Source organism: Manis pentadactyla, chromosome 2 (genome assembly GCF_030020395.1).
Source record: "Manis pentadactyla isolate mManPen7 chromosome 2, mManPen7.hap1, whole genome shotgun sequence".
NCBI classification, from domain to species: domain Eukaryota; kingdom Metazoa; phylum Chordata; class Mammalia; order Pholidota; family Manidae; genus Manis; species Manis pentadactyla.
Window position 1 is genome coordinate 92,126,283 of NC_080020.1, and position 22,628 is coordinate 92,148,910.

General features: G+C 35.6%; 1 protein-coding gene across 3 annotated transcripts in view; it reads right to left on the minus strand.

Moving 5' to 3' along the window:
• RNF180 (ring finger protein 180) overlaps positions 1-22,628 on the minus strand; it is a 174,014-nt gene that overhangs the window by 49,762 nt on the left and 101,624 nt on the right. For all 3 annotated transcript variants that reach the window (XM_036887897.2, XM_057494891.1, XM_057494892.1), the window contains exon 6: positions 15,805-16,030. In XM_036887897.2, coding sequence (XP_036743792.2) covers positions 15,805-16,030 — 226 coding nt within the window. The remainder of the gene's footprint in view (positions 1-15,804; positions 16,031-22,628) is intronic.

Here is a 22,628-nt window from a genome sequence, read left to right on the forward strand (position 1 = left end):
AATCACTGAATGGATAAAAATACAAGACCCATCTATATGCTGCTTACGAGAGACTCACCTCAAACCTAAAGACATGCACAGACTAAAAGTCAAGGGATGGAAAAAGATATTTCATGCAACTAATAGGGAGAAAAAAGCAGGATTTCCAGTACTGGTATCAGACAAAATAGACTTCAAAACAAAGAAAGTAACAAGAGATAAAGAAGGACATTACATAATGATAAAGGGCTCAGTCCAACAAGAGGATATAACCATTATAAATATATATGCACCCAACACAGGAGCACCAGCATATGTGAAACAAATACTAACAGAACTAGAGGAGGAAATAGACTGCAATGCATTCATTTTAGGAGACTTCAACACACCATTCACTCCAAAGGACAGATCCACCAGACAGAAAATAAGTAAGGACACAGAGGCACTGAACAACACACTAGAACATATGGACCTAATAGACATCTATAGAACTCTACACCCAAAAACAACAGGATACACATTCTTCTCAAGTGCACATGGAACATTCTCCAGAATAGACTACATACTTGGCCACAAAAAGAGCCTCAGTAAATTCAAAAAGACTGAAATCCTACCAACCAACTTTTCAGACCACAAAGGTATAAAACTAGAAATAAATTGTACCAAGAAAGGAAAAAGGCTCACAAACACATGGAGGCTTAACAACACACTTCTAAATAGTCAATGGATCAACGACCAAATTAAAATGGAGATCCAGCAATATATAGAAATAAATGACAACAACAACACAAAGCCCCAACTTCTGTGGGACGCAGCAAAAGCAGTCTTAAGAGGAAAGTATATAGCAATCCAGGCATATTTAAAGAAGGAAGAACAAACCCAAATGAATAGTCTAAAGTCAAAATTATCAAAATTGGAAAAAGAAGAACAAATGAGGCCTAAAGTCAGCAGAAGGAGGGACATAATAAAGATGAGAGAAGAAATAAACAAAATTGAGAAGAATAAAACAATAGAAAAAAATCAATGAAACCAAAAGCTGGTTCTTTGAGAAAATAAACAAAGTAGATAAGTCTCTAGCCAGATTTATTAAGAGAAAAAGAGAACCAACACACACCAAAAGAATCAGAAATGAGAAAGGAAACATCACGACAGACCCAACAGAAATACAAAGAATTATTAGAGACTACTATGAAAACCTATATGCTAAGAAGCTGGAAAACCTAGGAGAAATGGACAACTTCCTAGAAAAATACAACCTTCCAAAACTGACCAAGAAAGAAACACAAAATCTAAACAAACCAATTACCAGCAAAGAAATTGAAGCGGTAATCAAAAAACTATCCAAGAAAAAAAACCCCGGGCCAGATGGATTTACCTTGGAATTTTATCAGACATTCAGAGAAGACATAATACCCATTCTCCTTAAAGTTTTCCAAAAAATAGAAGAGGAGGGAATACTCCCAAACTCATTCTATGAAGCCAACATCACCCTAATACCAAAACCAGGCAAAGACCCCACCAAAAAAGAAAACTACAGACCAATATCCCTAATGAATGTAGATGCAAAAATACTCAACAAAATATTAGCAAACCGAATTCAAAAATACATCAAAAGGATCCTATACCATGACCAAGTGGGATTCATCCCAGGGATGCAAGGATGGCACAACATTCGAAAATCCATCAACATCATCCACCACATCAACAAAAAGAAAGACAAAAACCACATGATCATCTCCATAGATGCTGAAAAAGCATTTAACAAAGTTCAACATCCATTCATGATAAAAACTCTCAGCAAAATGGGAATAGAGGGCGAGTACCTCAACATAATAAAGGCCATCTATGAAAAACCCACAGCCAACATTATATTGAACAGCGAGAAGCTGAAAGCTTTTCCTCTGAGATTGGGAACAAGACAGGGATGCCCACTCTCCGCAGTATTATTTAACATAGTACTGGAGGTCCTAGCCACAGCAATCAGACAAAACAAAGAAATACAAGGAATCCAGATTGATAAAGTAAAGTTAAACTGTCACTATTTGCAGATGACATGATACTGTACATAAAAAACCCTAAAGACTCCACCCCAGAACTACTAGAACTGATATCGGAATACAGCAAAGTTGCAGGATACAAATTCAACACACAGAAATCTGTAGCTTTCCTATACACTAACAATGAACCAACAGAAAGAGAAATCAGGAAAACAACTCCATTCACAATTGCATCTAAAAGAATAAAATACCTAGGAATAAACCTAACCAAAGAAGTGAAAGACCTGTACCCTGAAAACTAAAAGACGCTCTTTAGAGAAATTAAGGAGGACACTAACAAATGGAAACTCATCCCATGCTCGTGGCTAGGAAGAATTAATATTGTCAAAATGGCCATCCTGCCCAAAGCAATATACAGATTTGATGCAATCCCTATCAAATTACCAACAACATTCTTCAACGAACTGGAACAAATAGTTCAAAAATTCATATGGAAACACCAAAGACCCTGGATAGCCAAAACAATCCTGAGAAAGAAGAATAAGGTGGCAGGGATCTCACTCCCCAACTTCAATCTCTACTACAAAGCCATAGTAATCAAGACAATTTGGTACTGGCACAAGAACAGAGTCACAGACCAGTGGAACAGATTAGAGACTCCAGACATTAACCCAAACATATATGGTCAATTAATATTTGATAAAGGAGCCATGGACATACAATGGGGAAATGACAGTCTCTTCAACAGATGGTGCTGGCAAAACTGGACAGCTACATGTAAGAGAATGAAACTCGATCACTGTCTAACCCCATACACAAAAGTAAATTTAAAATGGATCAAAGACCTGAATGTAAGTCATGAAACCATAAAACTCTTAGAAAAAAACATAGGCAAAAATCTCTTGGACACAAACATGAGTGACTTCTTCATGAATATATCTCCCTGGGCAAGGAAAACAAAAGCAAAAATGAACAAGTGGGACTATATCAAGCTGAAAATCTTCTGTACAGCAAAGGACACCATCAATAGAACAAAAAGGTACCCTACAGTATGGGAGAATATATTCATAAATGACAGATCCGATAAAGGCTTGACATCCAAAATATATAAAGAGCTCACTCACCTCAACAAACAAAAAGCAAATAATCCAATTAAAAAATGGGCAGAGGAGCTGAACAGACAGTTCTCCAAAGAAGAAATTCAGATGGCCAACAGACACATGAAAAGATGCTCCACATCACTAGTTATCAGAGAAATGCAAATTAAAACCACAATGAGATATCACCTCACACCAGTAAGGATGGCTACCATCCAAAAGACAAACAACAACAAATGTTGGTGAGGTTGTGGAGAAAGGGGAACCCTTCTACACTGCTGGTGGGAATGTAAATTAGTTCAACGATTGTGGAAAGCAGTATGGAGGTTCCTCAAAATGCTCAAAATAGACTTACCATTTGACCCAGGAATTCCACTCCTAGGAATCTGCCCTAAGAATGCAGCACTCCAGTTTGAAAAAGACAGATGCACCCCTATGTTTATCGTAGCACTCTTTACAATAGCCAAGAAATGGAAGCAACCTAAGTGTCCATCAGTAGATGAATGCATAAAGAAGATGTGGTACATATACACAACGGAATATTATTCCACCATAAGAAGAAAACAAATCCTACCATTTGCAACAACATGGATGGAGCTAGAGGGTATTATGCTCAGTGAAATAAGCCAAGTGGAGAAAGACAAATACGAAATGATTTTACTCATCTGTGAACAAAATAAAAACTGAAGAAACAAAACAGCAGGACAATCACAGAACCCAAGAATGGACTAACAGTTACCAAAGGGAAAGAGACTGGGGAGAATGGTAGGGTAGGGAGGGATAAGGGCAGGGAAGAAGAAAGGGGGTATTATGATTAGCATGTTTAATGTGGGGGGTGGGGGAAAGGGGAGGGATTTGCAACACAGAAAAGACAAGCAGTGATTCTACAACATCTTACTATGCTGATGGACAGTGACTGTAATGGGGTTTGTGGGGGAGTCTTGGGGTAGGGGAAAGTCTAGTAAACATAATGTTCTTCATGTAAGTGTAGATTAATGATAACAAAATAAGAAGAAAATAGAGCTGTTTCTTTGAAGGAGAAAAAAAAATTGATAAAACTTTAGCTAGACTCAAGAAAAAGAGGACTCAAATAAACCAGAAATGAAAGAGCAGTTATCACCAAACCAATACCACAGAAATACAAATGATATTAATATTATGAAAAATTATATACCAACAAATTGGACAACTTTGAAGAAATGGATAAGTTCCTAGATCCAGACAATCTTGCAAAACTGAACCAGGAAAAAATAGAAAACTTGAATAGACTAATCACTAATAATGAAATTGATTGGTAACCAAAATCTCCCAATGAACAAAAGTCCAGGATCAGATGGCTTCAAAGGTGAATTCTACAAAACATGTAAAAGGAATTGATACCACTCCTATTCAAACTATTATAAAAAGCTGAAGAGTAAAGCAAGCTTACAAATTTGTCCTGTGAGGCCAGCATTGCCTGGTACCAAAACCAGATAAAGACACTACCAAGAAAAAAAGGAAAAAAAAGACCAATATCCCTAACAATGCAAAAATTCCTAATAAAATATTAACAAACTGAATTAATAAATACATCAAAAGGATCATTCACCATAATCAAATAGGATTTCTCCCAGGGATGCAAGGAAGGCTCAGTATCCTCAAATGAATCAACATGATACACAACAATAAAAAGGGAAGAATAAAAAATGTGACCATCTCAACAGAAACTGAAAAGGCATTGACAAAATTCAACAGCCATTCAGGATAAAAATTTCACAAGTTGTGTATATAGGGCACATATCTCAACATAATAAAGGCCATATATGACAAACCCACAGCTAACATCATACTCAATGGCAGAGCTCAAAGATTTCCCTCTGAGACCACGAACTAGACAAGGCTGCCCACTCTCACTATGTTTATTTAACAAAGTCCTAGAAGTCCTAGCCACAGCGATCAGACAAGAAAAAGGAATAGAAGGCATCCAAATTGGTAAGGAAGAAGTAAAACTGTCACTACTCGCAGATGACAAAATACTATATGTACTCTAAAGACTCCACCAAAAATGTCTTTGAATAAATGGGTTCAGCAAAATTGCAGGATAGAAAATCAATGTACAGAAATCTGTTGCATTTCTATATACAAATGACTAGCAGAAAAGTAAATTATGAAGATACCCTCATTTACAATTACATCAAAAAGAATAAAATACCTAGGAATAAATTTAACCAATGAGGTGAAGGATCTGTACTCTGAAAACTATAAAACATTGATGAAAGAAATGGAAGATAACACAAATAAATGGAAAGTTGCTCCATGCTCATGGATACAAAGTATTAATATGGTTAAAATGGTCATACAACCTAAAGAAATCTACAGATCCAATGCAATCCCTGTGCAAATAACAATGGACTTTTCACTGAACTAGAGCAAATAATCCTAAAATTTGTATGGAACCACAGAAGACCCCAAATAGCAAAGCAATCTTGAGAAAGAAGAACAAAGGTGGAGGTATCACACTCCCTGATTTCAAACTGTACTACAAATCCACAGTAATCAAAACAGTAAATTAAGTGGCACAGGAACAAATAGATACATAGTCCAGCAGAACAGAATAGAGAGACCAGGAATAAACTCATGCCTATATGGTAAATTAATATATATGACAAAGGAGGCAAGAATGTATAATGGAGAAAAGAAGTCTCTTCAATAAAATAAATAGTGTTGGGAAAACTGAATAGGTACATGCAAAAGGATGAAACTGAATCATTATCTTACACCATATGTAAAAATAAACTCAAAAGGGATTAAAGACCTAAATATGACCTGAAACTGTAAAAGTCCTAGAAGAAAACAAAGGCAGTAAACTCTAATGTTGTAGACATTAGATCCTTTTTTCTAGATATGTCTCCCCAGGCTAGGGAAATAAAAGCAAAGATAAACAAGTGGGATTATTTCAAACTTTTAAAAACTTCTTCACTGCGAAGAAAACCATCAACAGAACAAAAAGGCAATCTACTCTATGGGAGAATATATTTGTAAATGATGTATCTAATAAGGGGCTAGTATCCAAAATAAATAAAGAACTCATACAACTCAACATAAAAAAAACCAAATAATCTGATTAAAAAATGGGTAGAGGACCTGAACAGACATTTTTCCAAAGAAGATATACATATGGCCAACAGACACATGAAAAGATGGTCAACATCACTAATCATCAGGGAAATGCAAATCAAAACTGCAATGAGATATCACTTCACCCCAATTAGAATGGCTAGTATCAACAAGATAAGAAATAACAAATGTTGACAAGGAGAAAAGGGAACCCTTGTACTCTGCTGGTGTAAGTGCAAACTGTTGCAGCCACTATGGAAAGCAGTCTGGAGGTTTCTCAGAAAGCTAAAAATAGAAATACCATATGATTTTTCATTTTTTTCTACTTCTGGGAATTACACATGTGAGAATCTATGCAAAGAAAACAAAATCAATCATTTGAAAAGATACATGCACTCCTGTGTTTACTACAGTATTATTTAGGACATCCAAGATATGGAATCAACTGAATGCCCATCAATAGATGAATGGATAAAGATGTGGTACATATATACAATGCAATATTTTTCAGCCATAAAAAAGAAATAAATCTTGCCATTTGCAACAACATGGAGGGACCTACGGGGTGTTATGCCGAGTGAAATAAGTTGGTCAGAGTAAGAATAATTCCATATGGATTCACTTACATGTGGAACCTGAAAACAAAACAAATGAACAAAACAGAAAAAGACTCATAAACACAGTGAAGGGACATTTGGGTACCATGAGTGGAGTGAAATAGGTGAAGGGGATAAAGAGGTACAAACTTCAAATTAAAAAATCATTTAGTTGTAGGGACTGAAGTACAGCATAGGGAATATAGCTCATAATATTGTAATAGCTTTGTATGGTGATGGATGGTAACTGCATTTATGGTGAGCATTTGGTAATGTATATAATTGATGAATCACTGTGTTGTTCATCTGAAGCCAATATATTATTGTATATTGACTATTCAATTAAATATTTCATATGTATGTGTCCATTATTGCACTAACTCTTCATTGATGTATTTTATACACATGCACACACACACACACACACACACACACACACACACACACACATCAATACTGGTAAGTTACCAAAACCATACAGTAATTCTGGATATTTCAAAACGCAAGGAATCCCAAATTGTTCCTTCTTAGGGGCACTTTGTTTTTACCTTTGATCTTACACATAAAATTGAAAATCATCTCTCAAGTTTCACAGAGCAGTCTGTTAGAATTTCTATTGGAATTATATTAATTCCATAGACCAATCTGGAGATAACTAATAGTTACCATATTAATTTTTCCTGCTATTAGCATAATACCATTGATGTATCAAAAATAGCTCAATTTTCTCATAAAAAATTATGACCAGTGAAATTTCTTTATCAAAATGTACAAAATTCAATGGGAGTTGTATCTACAATATTACATTGAATACAAACACCTGTGTCCATGACATAATCTTGTGAGAGAGACAATTTAGAAAGATTTTATTTACTATACTTGATTTGAGGAGAGAAGATCCAGAAACCCTTGTCTCAATATTATTGGGCCAAATAAGAACTGGGTTCTAACATCTCATAACTGTGGGAGGTCTCATAAGTCATTGAACTTACTGTACTCATTTTCTGCTCTATCACCTATAAACATTTATTTTGCACCTGCTATGTGTCTGGCATTTTGCTGGTCTAGCTAGTAATACAGAAATGAATTAAATGTAATTAAACCTGATTCCAAAATGCCTGTTTGCAGCCTGGCTATGCATCAGAATCACCTAGGATACTTGTTAAAAAGTCAAATTTGAGGGCATTGCCCAGATATTAGAGCAGAACTGCTGAAGGTGTGACCTAGGGATCTGTGCTTTCTACAAGTTTTTTTGGTGATTCTGATGAAGTGTCAGATTTGATAAAAACTGGGTAAGATGGTCTTAAATTCTTTTCTGTTCTAAGCTTATCTGAATTTATTTAAATATATTAGATCTTATCTTACTCTGTTATAAACTGTACAAAACTTAACCAAGGATGTTGTTCTTCCTAGAGAACTGTATTGTGCCATTCTAGTGGCATTTGAATTTGGAAATATAGGATTTGGCAATGAATAAAATATTTAACACAACATTTTCCAAAATAATCTGGAAGAAGTACTCAGAAAAATCTGAAGGCAGACCAAGATATAGGGCTAAGAGTAAAAGGTGATGAAAACCACCGTTATCCCCTTTTCTGCCTGACTATGAGAGCACAGATGCTTATTATAATACATATTATAATATACTTAATACAATTAGTATTTCATATTGTTGATATGCTAGAAAACAAAACAAAAACCTGAACATTGTGGAAAGATTCTAAAGTCTATCGAGATGATACAAACAAAACAAAAACCTGAACATTGTGGAAAGATTCTAAAGTCTTATCGAGATGATACATGTGATGGCAGTACCAGTAGAAATGGCAGTATCTGTATGTGATATTATCATTAAAAAAAGTATATGATTGTTAGGATAAAGGAATTCTAGTTGTCTTGATTTGGCTAAGTGTAGGAGTCAATCACCAACTATATAAAAACATAATTCACTTTATTACAGGGTATATTACCATAAGTCTCATTGTTTTGTATCATAAACAATAAAATAAGGATGACCACATACATAGGACAATTTTGAACTACAGGCAGTATCAATAGGGTGATGATGGAACTTTGATTTCCACTTTATGCTTAAGTGTTGGTAATTTTATATTTAAACTATAATTAAGCAAATATTTGTTGGTAATGGTTACAAGCATTCTTCTAAGAGCAAGAGATAAAACTGAAATAGGCATTGTACCTATATTCAATCCTATCTAGTAGAGAGGTAATCATCAAGTTATAATGTAAGTGCTGTGATAGCATGAATTCAGGCCTGAGAGTCTTATTTATATGAGGAGAATATGACAAGAGTATTACAAATATAGGGCACAGTCACTTAGGCAGACCCAGTGGTATTATGTTCAGATTTAAAAGGTTAGGATATATGTGTCCAGCCATCTCATTCCAGATTATTAAAGGCCTTGCTTACCCATTTAAAGTTATTTCTTATTATAATGAAAGCTTATTTTCCCACAATTCCCTTGAGTTCTGTGTTGAAATAAAGGACCATTTGCAAGGAACATACAAGTTTGGGAATCAGAGTCCCAGGTACTGGGCACTTGGTGAAAGGGAGATTTCTAACAGAATAATCTTTACCAGCTGATGTTAAGCCTTCATTTCTTAACATCATGTTTAATTTCATAATCTCTTGTGAGATGACCTTTAGAGTTTATAAATTAGCCTCACCTTACTCTTACCCTTAAATCTGCTGACTTTACTATCTTTCAAGGGTATATAATCTAAAATGCTTTCATTGTATTGTTGGACAACAGCAAGAGTAAAGTTGAGTTAGGATGTTGTGTCAAGGAGATCTGAGATCCTTCCCTTACACAGGAATAGAGAAGGGCTAATATATTTGATGGTTGAGTTCACTTTGTTGTATATCAATAAAAACTCACAAACTGTGTGAAAACTATCTTTAGACTTCAAGGGCAATGTTTACTTTGAACCCCTGCAAGAGGGACAAGAAAATAAGACTTGCAAGGGACCCTCTCTCTCCTGGTGAAACTCATTTGTACCCATGTGAGGCACCCAGAAATGCTCATCTGTGAGGAGAACAACACAAGTTAGAGAAAATTTGGTTTGCTGTTACTGCTTGTATTTAATAGACTATGACTAGTGTGACTCAAAGAAATACCAGTAATATATGTCTCAGAACCAGAAGGTTCTCATTATGGTGCCTACACAGTTGACTAGTAACTGGTTGCTCTAAGGGATTTACATCAACAGCAGCTCTGCATAGTGGAAAAAAAGGGCCAAAAAGGAATATCTCACTGAAAACTGATGAGTATTTATCTATGTATCCTCTGAAAATAAATTTGAATGTGATTTTCAAATCCTTTACTAGTGAACTATTCAAAGTTAAAATCAAGTTTTTGAAGTCCCATTTTCTAATGGAAAATGAGATTTACTTTCCATAGTGTTATTCTTTTTTATGTAAAGTTACAGTTCAAAATAAGGTACGAAATAACAATGACTATTCCACTCCTTTCTATTTCAAGCTCTACTCCCAATCCCCAGGGAATATTTTAAGTGTTCCGGTTTTCAGTTCTTTTTGGAGATTAATCTCTGTAAGTATAGGTCAGTGTTTTTCAAGAGTTGGTTTTCAAAGCACTAGCACTACTGTAAAATAATTTTGGGGAAATTCAGTGAAAATGTTTAAAATTTTCAGTTTCCTATTTATTTTAATATATATTAGAATAAACATTTAAACTGGAGCACCAAATACATAAATTCACAAATACATTGTTAAGGATGAGACTAAAATAAGAAAAAAAAAGTGTGCTGACATGAAGAAAATCCTTAAGTTAAAAAGGATTCAGGTAGTATGTAGATATAGTAAAAATTGTAAAGACAATATGAAAATTAAAGAAGTCTGAAAAGTCCTGCTCTAAATATTTGCTTACTTTGTTTTTTTATTTTTAAAATAAAAAAAATTTTTATTTCCATATATTAAAGCTTAAGACTACACTAGAATACATTATGCCATAGTCAGATAATTCCACTGATAAGGAATGAGTTTTGATTTCAGAGGCAGTGACTACTCTGTAGAAGATGAACAGAAAAATCAAAGAATAGTGGCAGGGATGGACACAAGAACAAAACCTCTATTAGCATAAGAATTAATAGACTGGACTTACCTGTACAGACTAAGAGAAAGTGTCAAATGCCCTAATGGGAACAGGGACAAGAGACCAAAACCAATTATAGACTGTCATGGTAGATGAAAAAGTAAGTATTGTATTCTTTGATGATGAGCTGTATATTCTGGATAAAGCCAAGCAGGACATGAGCAGGTCAGATGGAACACAGGAGAATTCTTCATTGCATGGACTGGCCCGAACACTGCATGATATCTGTAATACTGACCCCACTCACTAGATACCAGTGGCATCCTCCAGTTATTGTGATTGCCTAAATATCCACAGTAAAAAATCATAGTCCTGTTTTATGCTTAAAATCCTACAGTAGCTTAAACATCATTTCCTTACTTAGGGACTTCTATACATGTGCTTGAGACTCATTTCCTTTTCTAGGGGAGCTCACCAGTACCTCTGCTCATCAGCACCTAGTTTCATTAGGTAAAGGCACCAGGGACAGTGGATTTGAGGAGGTGGTCAAAAGGGAGACAGGTGCAGTGTCAACTGTCATTTCACAGTTGAGAGGCGGGTTGCACTGACCCTGTTGCTTCCTTTGCAATACCTGGGACACTCCCATCTTCCATGTGACCATGGGCTGGGATCCCTGGACAATGGATGCTGGGTCTGTGGTAGGATTGCCTATAGGAGTGTCCTCCAAAGTCAGTCCATGATAAGGGGAAGTGACATGTTGGTTTGAAGGCTTCAGTCAGAGAGTCAATTCAAGAAAATATGACTCCTTCCCTCACAACTAAACAAAGATCTTCTTGGCTGAGGGATTTTTCCTCCCTCACCAGGATGCCTTCTACATATCCCCTCCTACTTCAACTTCTCAACTTCTAATGTGTTAATTACTTTATCAATATCATGTCTAATAGTGTTAATTTTAGCAATATCATATAATTAGTGAATGTTATAGTTCAGGTTTAAAGTCATTATTTTGCTAAAGCACATTCTATGTAAGAAATCTGTGAGGAATTTCATTGTATCTCTATCCATTGAGTTACTATAATAGAATTATATTACAAATAACACCTTTTTCATTTGCCAAATATCTTGAGTTCCTTCAGGGAATTACAGCTTTCTCACTTGACGATTTGACAGTAACTGTCCCTTGGCTGGTACACAATTGGTGACATTAGGTAGCTGAGATGATTAATTGACTCTTAATAAATAACTCTCAGGGTTCAGTAAGGTTAATAGGAAAAGTCTAAGATTATTAATAGGAAAGTTAAACTAACTCTCCCAAAATGTCAACAAAAGTAGCTGAATCCAGAAAAGGAAAAAATATCTCATTTATAATAGCTATAACAAAAAATATATAGGCTAAAGCTAATGAGAATTGTGCAGAGCCTTTAGGAAGGAAATTGCGGAAGTTTACTGAGAGGCGATATACCATAATAACACTCATTCAATAGTATAACAATGTCAATCGTCACCAAATAACTTAGAAATTTAATTCATTTGTGACTTATTAAAACATACAAGCTAGAATAATTAATTATAAGAATGAAGAAATGATATAGAAAAAGGCAGAAATACACATGGAAAAGAACAGCTGCCAAGACACACATACATTTTAGCAGTTATTAATTATTACTTTTTAAAGAAGGCAATTCAATAAGCAGAGCGAAAATGAATCATTCAACAAATGTTATTGGGATAAATGCCTACGGACATGGAAGAAAGGTACTCTATCCTTAACCAAACCATGCACATGTAAATGGACTTGAGGAAAATGAGGCGAAATGAGGATAAATTGAAAACTTAAGTAAGGTAAAAGAATGTTTATAAAAATCTGTAATTGATAAGACCTTTTAATACCTAATTTGAAATTAGAAATAATAAAGGCAAAGATTGCTACATGAGACTACATAAAAATATACAGAAGTTCTGCACAGTCATAAAATACAATAAACATAATTAAAGTACAAATGACAAAACAGGAAATTGATTTGCCACATATAACAAAAACTGACACTAATTTAAAAAGTCTTCTTGCTAATAAATGACAAAAAGGATGAACACACCAAAAGAAAAATCAGCAAGGGCATGGCAAGGGATTTTAAAAGGAAAAAAATGATAGCCCAGAGTGTAGAGAAAATAAGCCCTTGAATACTGCTGCTTACAATAGTTTTGCAATATATACAAAACCTTAGAACACATGTAGGCTTTAACTAGCAATTCGACCTCTGGAAATACATTGGAAGGAAATATTCAGAGATGTGTGCAAATATTTATCCACATATATCAGCAAATAAATGATAAATAACTAAATGCTCCATAACAGTGGATAGCATAAGTAGATCATAATATAATCATAAGAATTTTAAATAAAAGAACACAAGTTAAAAGTCTTACATATAATATGATCTCATATTTTTTTGTAAAAATATACTCTGGAAGATTACTCACTAAATGCAGTCTTTAAAAGGTAAGACTATAGAAGATTTTGAGCTTATAATTCTATTTGCATGTTCTGACTTTTCTGTAATGAAACTACTATATAATTTTAAAAGTTATTCTTATAAGAAAACTGGACTATATATTTTTGGCTATTAGCAATATTGCTTTCCCTAATTTATATTCTGATATTTCCTCAGCTTTCACCAAAGAATAAAGTAAGACACATGTTAGAAAGCCTCATACTGCATTTGTTCTGAGGATGTTTTTGAGGACACTGCCTACTCCATCTTCAGTATGGAGAAATAAAGGAGAAATATAAAAAATTCCTTTATCAAAGTGCCAAAAAACTTCTGCCTACCCATAGGAATTGGTATTTTTTTTTATGGGTCTTAAGAAACATTTAACATTAATAAAAAATATATATATACTTTTATTTTTCTTTAGGCACCCAGAATATTTAAAACCAAATACTTCGTCTAATTGTAGTTACTATGTAGGCCCATATGGCTTATGTATCTGCCCATTCAACCTTACCTGGTCTTTATATTTCATTTAAATTAATAAATTCCCAAGGGATTAAGGATGGCCACGTGAGAGGTGAGACAGAGAACTCTTCCCAAAACATATAATAAGAAAATATAGTTAATACAACTAATCCTAAGAAAGCAACAGGAAAAAAAGCTGTGCCAGACTATATACACCTGGAGAACAGAGCAGCCCTCCAAAAAGGAGTGTATATCAATGACACCTTAATAAAAGAAAAAAAAGGCACCCAACTACACACAAAAAATTAATTAATTAATTCCCTTGTCCTGTTATTTCACTGAATATGCCTTTTAATACACCCTTGTTTTGAGGTTGAGTATAAATAATTAAGTAGGATAATTCATTATTATTATCAGCTTCTAAGTGACAGTACACAACTAAATATAGTCTCTCCACTGGAATAAGTATTCCCAATATAATTTATTTTAGAACTGATTTTGAAAATAAAGGAAAATATGACGTTGTTTTGATAAATGAACTAAGAACGACCTGAATGAAAATAAGATGTTAGGAAAGCTATTTTTAAATCCCTATCAGTGTTAAACTAGATCATGAAAGGCAGGGATAGACCCGATCAAATCACTATGTACACTGTCTAGATGTTTCCTTTCAAACAGGCTATGATAAATGCTTTTAGTAAATGCTTTCTTACATAGATGGTCAGACATGAAAAAAAAAAAAAAAGGAAAGAAAGGGTGTCACTGGGGCCTCTCCAAAGCACTCAGCAAATGATCTGGTATTAGAAAATAACTCCCCCCACCCCCACTTTCATATAAGCCAGGGAAGAGTAATTTCCAGTGAACTGTCCTGTCATGGAACTGCTTCCTTCCCTCTCTCCACCCCTTCCTTTTCCCCCTGCAAGGAAGAGCAATCTGCCTGGTGATGTCATTGATCTATTGGGTAGAGTCACCGTGCTTGGCATGTCCTTTTTGTCTCCAGTTAGGTCTAAACAGTGCAATGGTTTTGTGCGTGCAGCAGATCACTGAGGTGTTAGCTATCTGCATGTTGTCTTCATTGATTACTGAGCCTGTCAGCCAGATTTGCAAGTCTTCATGCAGCTGGTTGGGTCAGGGTGCTCAAAGCTTATTTTTATAATCTGATTCTCCCTTGCAGGTGAGTGATTGGATTTTAAGAAAAATGTGTCAAGTGTTTTATTCAGTCTTACTGTTAGCGAAGTGCTTATTTTAATCCTCATTTGGCTCTTTCATGGTTGAGGTAAGAATGTGGACATAGAAATGTATTTCCCCTGATGTTTAACACACTATAGTGAACTCAATAAACATTTTCTGTGCTTATATCCATCATTCTTCCCCTTTTCTCTAGCAGTTCTCTATGTTCATGTTTATTAGTTTTCCCTCTTCTCCACTTGTATGTTTTAAAAACTGCTATATTCCATTTTTACATAATAATTAGGTTAAAGAAATCCTTGCTCTAATTTTACTTTCTTGTCAGGAAGAAAGACCTTAAGAACAATAAAAAGATTGAGAAAATGTGGAGTTTATGGAAAAGGTATAAGAGTTTCCTCAGATATTTACAGATTTATTCTCTGAGACTCCAGAGGAAATAACAAGAGCAAAATAATGAGCAGTAGTGGAAGGCACATATGAGGAATAACTAATCCACAGAGCTGCTTCAAATTTTAGTGGAATGTCCTTGACACTGGAGGTGTACAAGTAAAAACTGAACAACTAGTTAGAATGTTTTAGAAAAGATTTCAGCACAAAGTAAAGGATTAGAGACGAGGACATTTATACTCATCTATAATTTGGATTTCAGCACAGTTCTGTGGGTTGTGCAAGCACTGTTTTATAAACTGGAGAGTAGTAAATTATGCTGTATATGATTTTCATAAACTTTCTCATAAAAAATTTTGAAGTATCTTTAGAACTGGAAAAAAGAGGTAGTCAGAATAATTAGACAATCATGTTAGTGAAAGAGAACAAGTTACCTGTCTGGAAAAAGACTCTGGAAATAATTGTCCGACACAATGGGCAGGGAGTGCCTGCAGGGTTGTCTTTGGCAAGAGTCCGTAAGCAGGGCTCACAGAAGATATGATGGCAAGGGTAACACATGTATGGGTTGAAATAAACATCCAGACACACTGCACAGATGTAGCTTTCCTTTTCTTCTGCATATTCATTGTCATCATCTGTACTCATCTCATTATTCAAAGTCTGCAAAACAAACAAATTTTTCTTAGTTCAGTATGAGATTGGTTTCTTTGGGAGAGACCGATTTTATATTTTGTTAAAATGAATGAAAATTTATGAGAAGCACATAATAGCTGTTTCTGTGACATATGCAAAGTGACAGAAATGTTACCTTGAAAAATGAGAAGAAAACTGAAAACAAACATGAAAAACCGAGAAGTATTAATTCCTCTTAGTATTTTTATATAGTGCTAAATGCTAAAATGTACCTAAACATATTAAGCATACCTGTATCTCTATTTAACCAGCACTAGTTAAGCGTTAGATATACCAGTCCCAGGATTAGATTCGCCATCTATCCCACTCCCACTATAGCAAATAAGCTGAGTGTCACAAGTTTATGGAGCCTTAAACGGGCATCTACACATGATGAAAAGTGAGAACAAGAAGACATACTTCATCTTCATACCATGCATGGAGCATTCTCTATCTACACTTTGTACATTCCTGGACCTCAAAACCAAGAAAAGCCACAGACTAAGGACTGTCAGACAGTAGACAAGGCAAAGGAACTTGCAGTAATCCTGGGAATGACTTTCAGCTGGGAAATAGTATAAGTCCGTCCGCACTTACCAAAATGAATAGTTAAGAAAAAGGCTGTTAAGAGGTAGTTCAGAAAGAGGAAGCTTAAAGGTTAGCAGTAACAGGTCTGGTACAATTCTTGTTACTTAACTTCTCAATTTTCTCATCCGTGAGGATATTGTAAGGATTAAATGAAGTAATACACTGAAAGTGTTTAGCACAGTGACTGGCATACAGTAAATACTCAATAAATGTTAGCCACAGCCCTCCTGCCCTCTCCCTGACCTCTTCCCCTTGCCCTTCACAGGCCCTTAAGTTTTTCTAGAGCCTTGAGAAACACTTCCTCAAACCAAGCCTGGACCCAGTCCACTGAAGCATAATGGTGATCTGCATGGTGTAATCTTTTCTCCATACTTTGATGTTTGTGACAAATGGAGATCAATGATTAAATATTTGAGTGGTCCTTTGGTTAATAAATATTTGTAAGTTACATGAGTAAGTTATATAAATGAAGCAAACACAGCACTTGAGAATCAGAAAAACCTTTCTACTGGATAAATGATCATGGCTTCACATACTATCTGAAAATTGGGAATTCCTATGAAATCTTTTGTAAGCTGAAACGGTGTAAAGAAACTATTACCATTTTGTGAAAGCAAAAATCCTCTTCAGATTTCCTTCAGTTATGCAGACACAGGTATTAATGTAGGTATTTCATAAAAACAAAGTGGCCTAACATGAACTTTTGGATAGCAAGGGAAACCTGTATTTGATTTATCCAAATGGCTTTGCCTCCCTTCTGCAGCCTCCTCCTGCCACCTTCTGGTAATTTCACTTTTTAAAAAGTCCTTATGCCATGTTGTTGAATACACAACAGATAAAATTCTTCCTATCTCTGTATGGGTATCTCTGTATGTATTCCTTCAAGATAGGAAGATTGCTTTTCCAGCCTCTGAATTTGTTATCTGCCAAGTGACTTGGTTAGACCAATGGATGATTAGCAAATGTGATGCAAATGAGGCTTATAAAATGTGTGCTTGCTGCTCTCAGGGACCCTATGTTCACTACCATGTGAGCAGGCCTAGGCTGGCATGCTGTATGATAAATGACATATGAGCATTACCTCCATTGTGACTGCTGATGAGCCAGTCACCAGACATGTGTGAGTGGAGTCAGTGATTATCAGCTAACTGCAAATGTATGAGTCAGCCCAGATAACGCCACATAGATCAACGAAAAGTCATCCCAACTGAGCCCAGCCCAAATTGCTAATCCAGAAAATTGTGAATAGAGCTTGCTTTAAACAACTAAATTTTGGGGTGATATGTTACATAACAAATATTCCTTAACACATCCTTAATACATGGCTAGCTTTACCTCATTCTTAAAATCTTAGTTTAAATATCAACTTCCCCAAAGGATTTCACTGTTCTCTCTAAAGTCATTTTCTGTCACTGCTACTTGTTTCCTTTATAATTCTTATAATAATTTTTATTTTTTATTTCACATTTTTTCCAACTTAACAGAATGTTAAGATACATACATATATATATACCTTTTATATTGCTGAAGGAAGGAATGAATGAATGGATAGGTTGTTCTAGAGCTAATGTTACCACTGAGAATATCTTGATTTTGGTGCTCCTATCCTCAAAATGACCATAGGTTCAGCTTATAAAACATTGTATTGATTTATATCTGCCTGTGGGTGTCTATATTGTGTTTTAAGTATTCTTGTGGGCCTTTTGGATATTTCCAGCCAGATAATAAGCATTCCATGAAATCCCTTATAACATATAAAAAGTTTAACATAGACAGGATATGAAGCAAATGTCCCCCACCAAGAGAAAGCTTGTAGCTATGATTTGAACAATAATGAAGAAAAATATGTTGGGAAGGCGAAGTAAAATAATCTTGCTCACTATTGGCATATGACTATTCTCTCCTGAACTTAAAAGATTCTTGAAAAATGAAAGCTATAAAATTGGATAATTAGTATTGAATTGGTCACCCCAATAAAAAAACATCTTTGGACCTAGATGCTTACTTATCTAAATTTTATTTTGTAGTGCCAGTTCATTCTGTTTGTGTTAGTCTCAGGATTATGCCTTGAAATTTGAACAAATTAACCTCAAAGAAACCCATTGCATAAAAAAGCATACTTTTAGGAACCCCTTAGAGCATACCAAATTGTGGCCTAGATATTTGTGCAGAATTTTATTTGTATGAAGTACTTCATACCTACACACACAATAAAAATGACTAGGCTTAATTAAATGAAATATTTGCATCTTAAGAACACAAAAGTATTTTGAAAATAAATTTGAAGGTTAAAGTTTGAAAACAGAAAATGAGGGGAGGGGAAAAAGGTTTAAAACTCTTCCTACAAACACACCAAGGAAGCAACTACAGCAAATATAACTAACCCTGAAAATGACCTGAAGACTGTAGAACAGACCATTCATACCCAATGAAGAAGAAAAGACCACACAGAACAGGTAAAGTGGCAGAACCACAATCATTTGGGACCCCAACACTTCCCCCATCCCAGACCACAGGTGAGAGAAAGAGGAATGGAGCAGGGAGGGGACAGGTGCTCAGGAAGTCTGCACACTTGGCTCTGGAGGTCTACTCTGGGAACATGAGTCCACAGTGCACTGGGTTTTAGTGATTAGCAGAGCTGGACACCAGAGACAGAGCACTCTGGGAAGCTGGTACTCCAGCTGCTTATGGAGGAAAGGCATGCTCCTGCAGTCCCACTGAGACCAAGAAAGAGGCAGCAATTTGAAAGATTTGCCAGCAGTGGGAGGGGTGCCAGAGGGGCGAGGGTTGGACAGAGCTTTCTCAACAGGAGAAAGGAACAGGTAAATGATACTTTCCCAGCCTTCCCTCTGCTCAAGAAGTTGGGCACTCGTGGGAGCCCCAAACACTCCATCAGACAGAGGGGAGCTTTCCCAGTTTCCTTGGCCCTGTCTCAGCCCAACTAGAAAAGCATTTGCAGGAACCAGCTCTGAGTGCTCCTTCCTCCTCACAGGTAGCTCAGCCCAGTGCCATGCTCCCCTTTTGACACCTTGCAATCATGTGCCTATATGACCACCACACCCACCACATTAGCCCAGTAGTGCCACCATCACTGCAGGGAAGGCAGAGGGCGGCCATGCCCACAATGATTGCACTGCAGGCACTGATACTCAGCTCAAAAAGGGCTGGCTGAGGTGAAATGCCAGCCTTGTGCACTAAGATAGACTACTGCCAGCAGACAGACAGAAAGGCAGCACACCCATACCCACCAACAGCAACTGGGGCTCTACTGAAAAAGAGAACAAGGCACTGGAGAATAAAAGGTCTTGAGCTTTTGGGCACCACAGGACACCTTCTCCAGAAAGCCATTACTCTCCAGATCAGGAAGCATAGCAGATCTAATACAAATGAAGAAACACAGAAACTCTGACAAAATGAGGAGGCAGAGGAATATGTTTCAAACAAAAGAACAGGATAAGACACCAAAAAGAGGGCTAAATGAAATGGAGATCAACAATCTTTTTGATTTCAAAGGAAAAGTGAAGATTTCAAAGTAACAGTCATAAATATGCTCACTGACCTGTGGAAAAGTATTGAAGATCTCAGGGAAGATTTCAACAAAGAGAAAGAAGAGTTGAAAAAGAGCTGAAGAATACAGTAACTGAAATGAAGTATATGATGGAGAGAATGAATAATAGATTGCTGCAAGTAGAGGAAGCAATCAGTGAGATGGAATAGAGAACAGGAAAAAAAATGAAGCTGAGGAACAGAGAGAAAAAAGAATCTTTAGAAAGGAGAAGTTGCTGAGAGAGCTGTGTGACAACTCCAAATGTAACAATATTCACATAAAAGGGGAACCAGAAAAGGAAAGAGACAAAAGAGTAGAAAGTCTCTTTGAAGAAATGATTGCTGAAAAATTCCCTAATCTGGGTAAGGAAACAGACAGTCAGGTCATGGAAGTACAGAGTCCCTAACAAAAGGAACCCTAGCAAGAGGTAACACTAAGACATATAATAATTAAAATGACAAAGATTAAGGATAGGAAAGGGTATTAAAAGTAGCTAGAGAGAGAGAAATGATTACTTTTAAGAGAAACCCCTTAAAGCTATCAGCAGACTTCTCAGCAGAAACTTTACAGGCCAGAAGGAAGTGGCATGAAATATTTAATATATTAAAACACAAGGACCTTCAACCAACAATCCTCTATCCAGAAAGATTATCATTCCAAATTGAAGGAAAAATTAAACAATTCCCAGACAGACAAAGGCTGAAGGAAGTTACAACCACTAAACTAGCATTACAGGGTATCTTAAAGGGACTTCTGTAGAAGGAAATGTTCTTAAGCCTAAATAGTTTTCACTGTTAAATAATTCCCTATGTAACTTTTAAATATTTCACTAAGTAGTTTTCACTAGTGAAAATAAACCCACCGTGAAGGTAGAAGACTAATTACTTACCAAGCAAGTATGAAATTAAAACAAAAGTAGTAAAACCAACTATACACAAAATCAGCCAAGGGATACATAAAAAGTACAGATTATATCTATATAAAGTGTGGAGGAGGAAGAAAAATTTAAAATAAGTACTTTTAGATTGTGTTTGAAATAGAGCTATCACCAACATAATATAGACTGTTATATAGTAAGGAAGCTATCAATGAACTCTTTGGTAACCACAGATCTAAATTCCCTAATAGATATACAAAAAATTAAAAAAGAAATCCATTCACTACACTAAAGAAAACCATCATATACCAAGAGTATGAGAGAGAAAGAAAAGAACAGAGAGGAACTACAAAAACAACCAGAAAACAATGAATAAAATGGTGATAAGTATGCATCTTCCAATAATTACCTTAAATGTAAGTGGACTGAATGCACCACTCAAAAGACACAGGGTGGCAGAATGGATAAAGAAGACCCATATATACTGTGCCTACAGAGACTCATTTCAGACCTAGAGATAAACACAGACTGAAAGTGAAGGGATGGAAAAAAATGTTTCTAGCAAATAATTGGGAGAAAAAAAGCATGAGTAGCAGTATTTATGTCAGACAAAATAGACTTTAAAACAAAGTAACATACACATAACATAAATAGACAAAGGACATTATATAATGATAAAGGGATCAGTCCAACAAGAGGATATAATCATTATAAATATCTATACACCCAACAGAGGAGAACCTAAATATGTAAAACAGATACAAACAAAATTAAAGAGGGAAAAAGACTGCAACTTATTCATAATTACTTTAACACACCACTTACATCAATAGACAGATAAACCAGACAGAAAATAAACAGAGAGAAAAAAGCAGGAGTTGCAGTATTTGTATCAGACAAAATAGACTTCAAAACAAAGAAAGTCACAAGAGACAAAGAAGGACATTACATAATGATAAAGGGGTCAATCCACCAAGAGGATATAACCATTATAAATATACATACACCAAACACAGGAGCACCTATATATGTAAAACAAATACTAACAGAATTAAAAGGGGAAATAGAATGCAATGCATTCATTATAGAAGACTTCATCACTCCACTCACTCCAAAGGACTGACCAGACAGAAAATAAGTAGGTAGACAGAGGCATTGAACAACACATTAGAACAGATGAACCTAACAGACATCTACAGAACTCTACACCCAAAAACACCAGAATACACATTCTTCTCAAGTGCACATGGAACATTTTCAAGAATAGAGCATATACTAGGCCACAAAAAGAGCCTTGGTAAATTCAAAAAGATTGAAATTGTACCAACCAGTTTCTCAGACTACAAAGGTTTGAAACTAGAAATAAATTACGCAAAGAAAATGAAAAATCCCACAAACACACGGAGACTCCACAACATGCTCATAAATAACCAATGGATCAATGATCAAATAAAAACATAGATCAAGCAATGTATGGAGACAAGTCAGAATAATTCAACACTGCAAAATCTGTGGGATGCAGTGAAGGCCGAGCTAAGAGCAAAGTATACTGCAATATAGGCCTACCTCAGGAA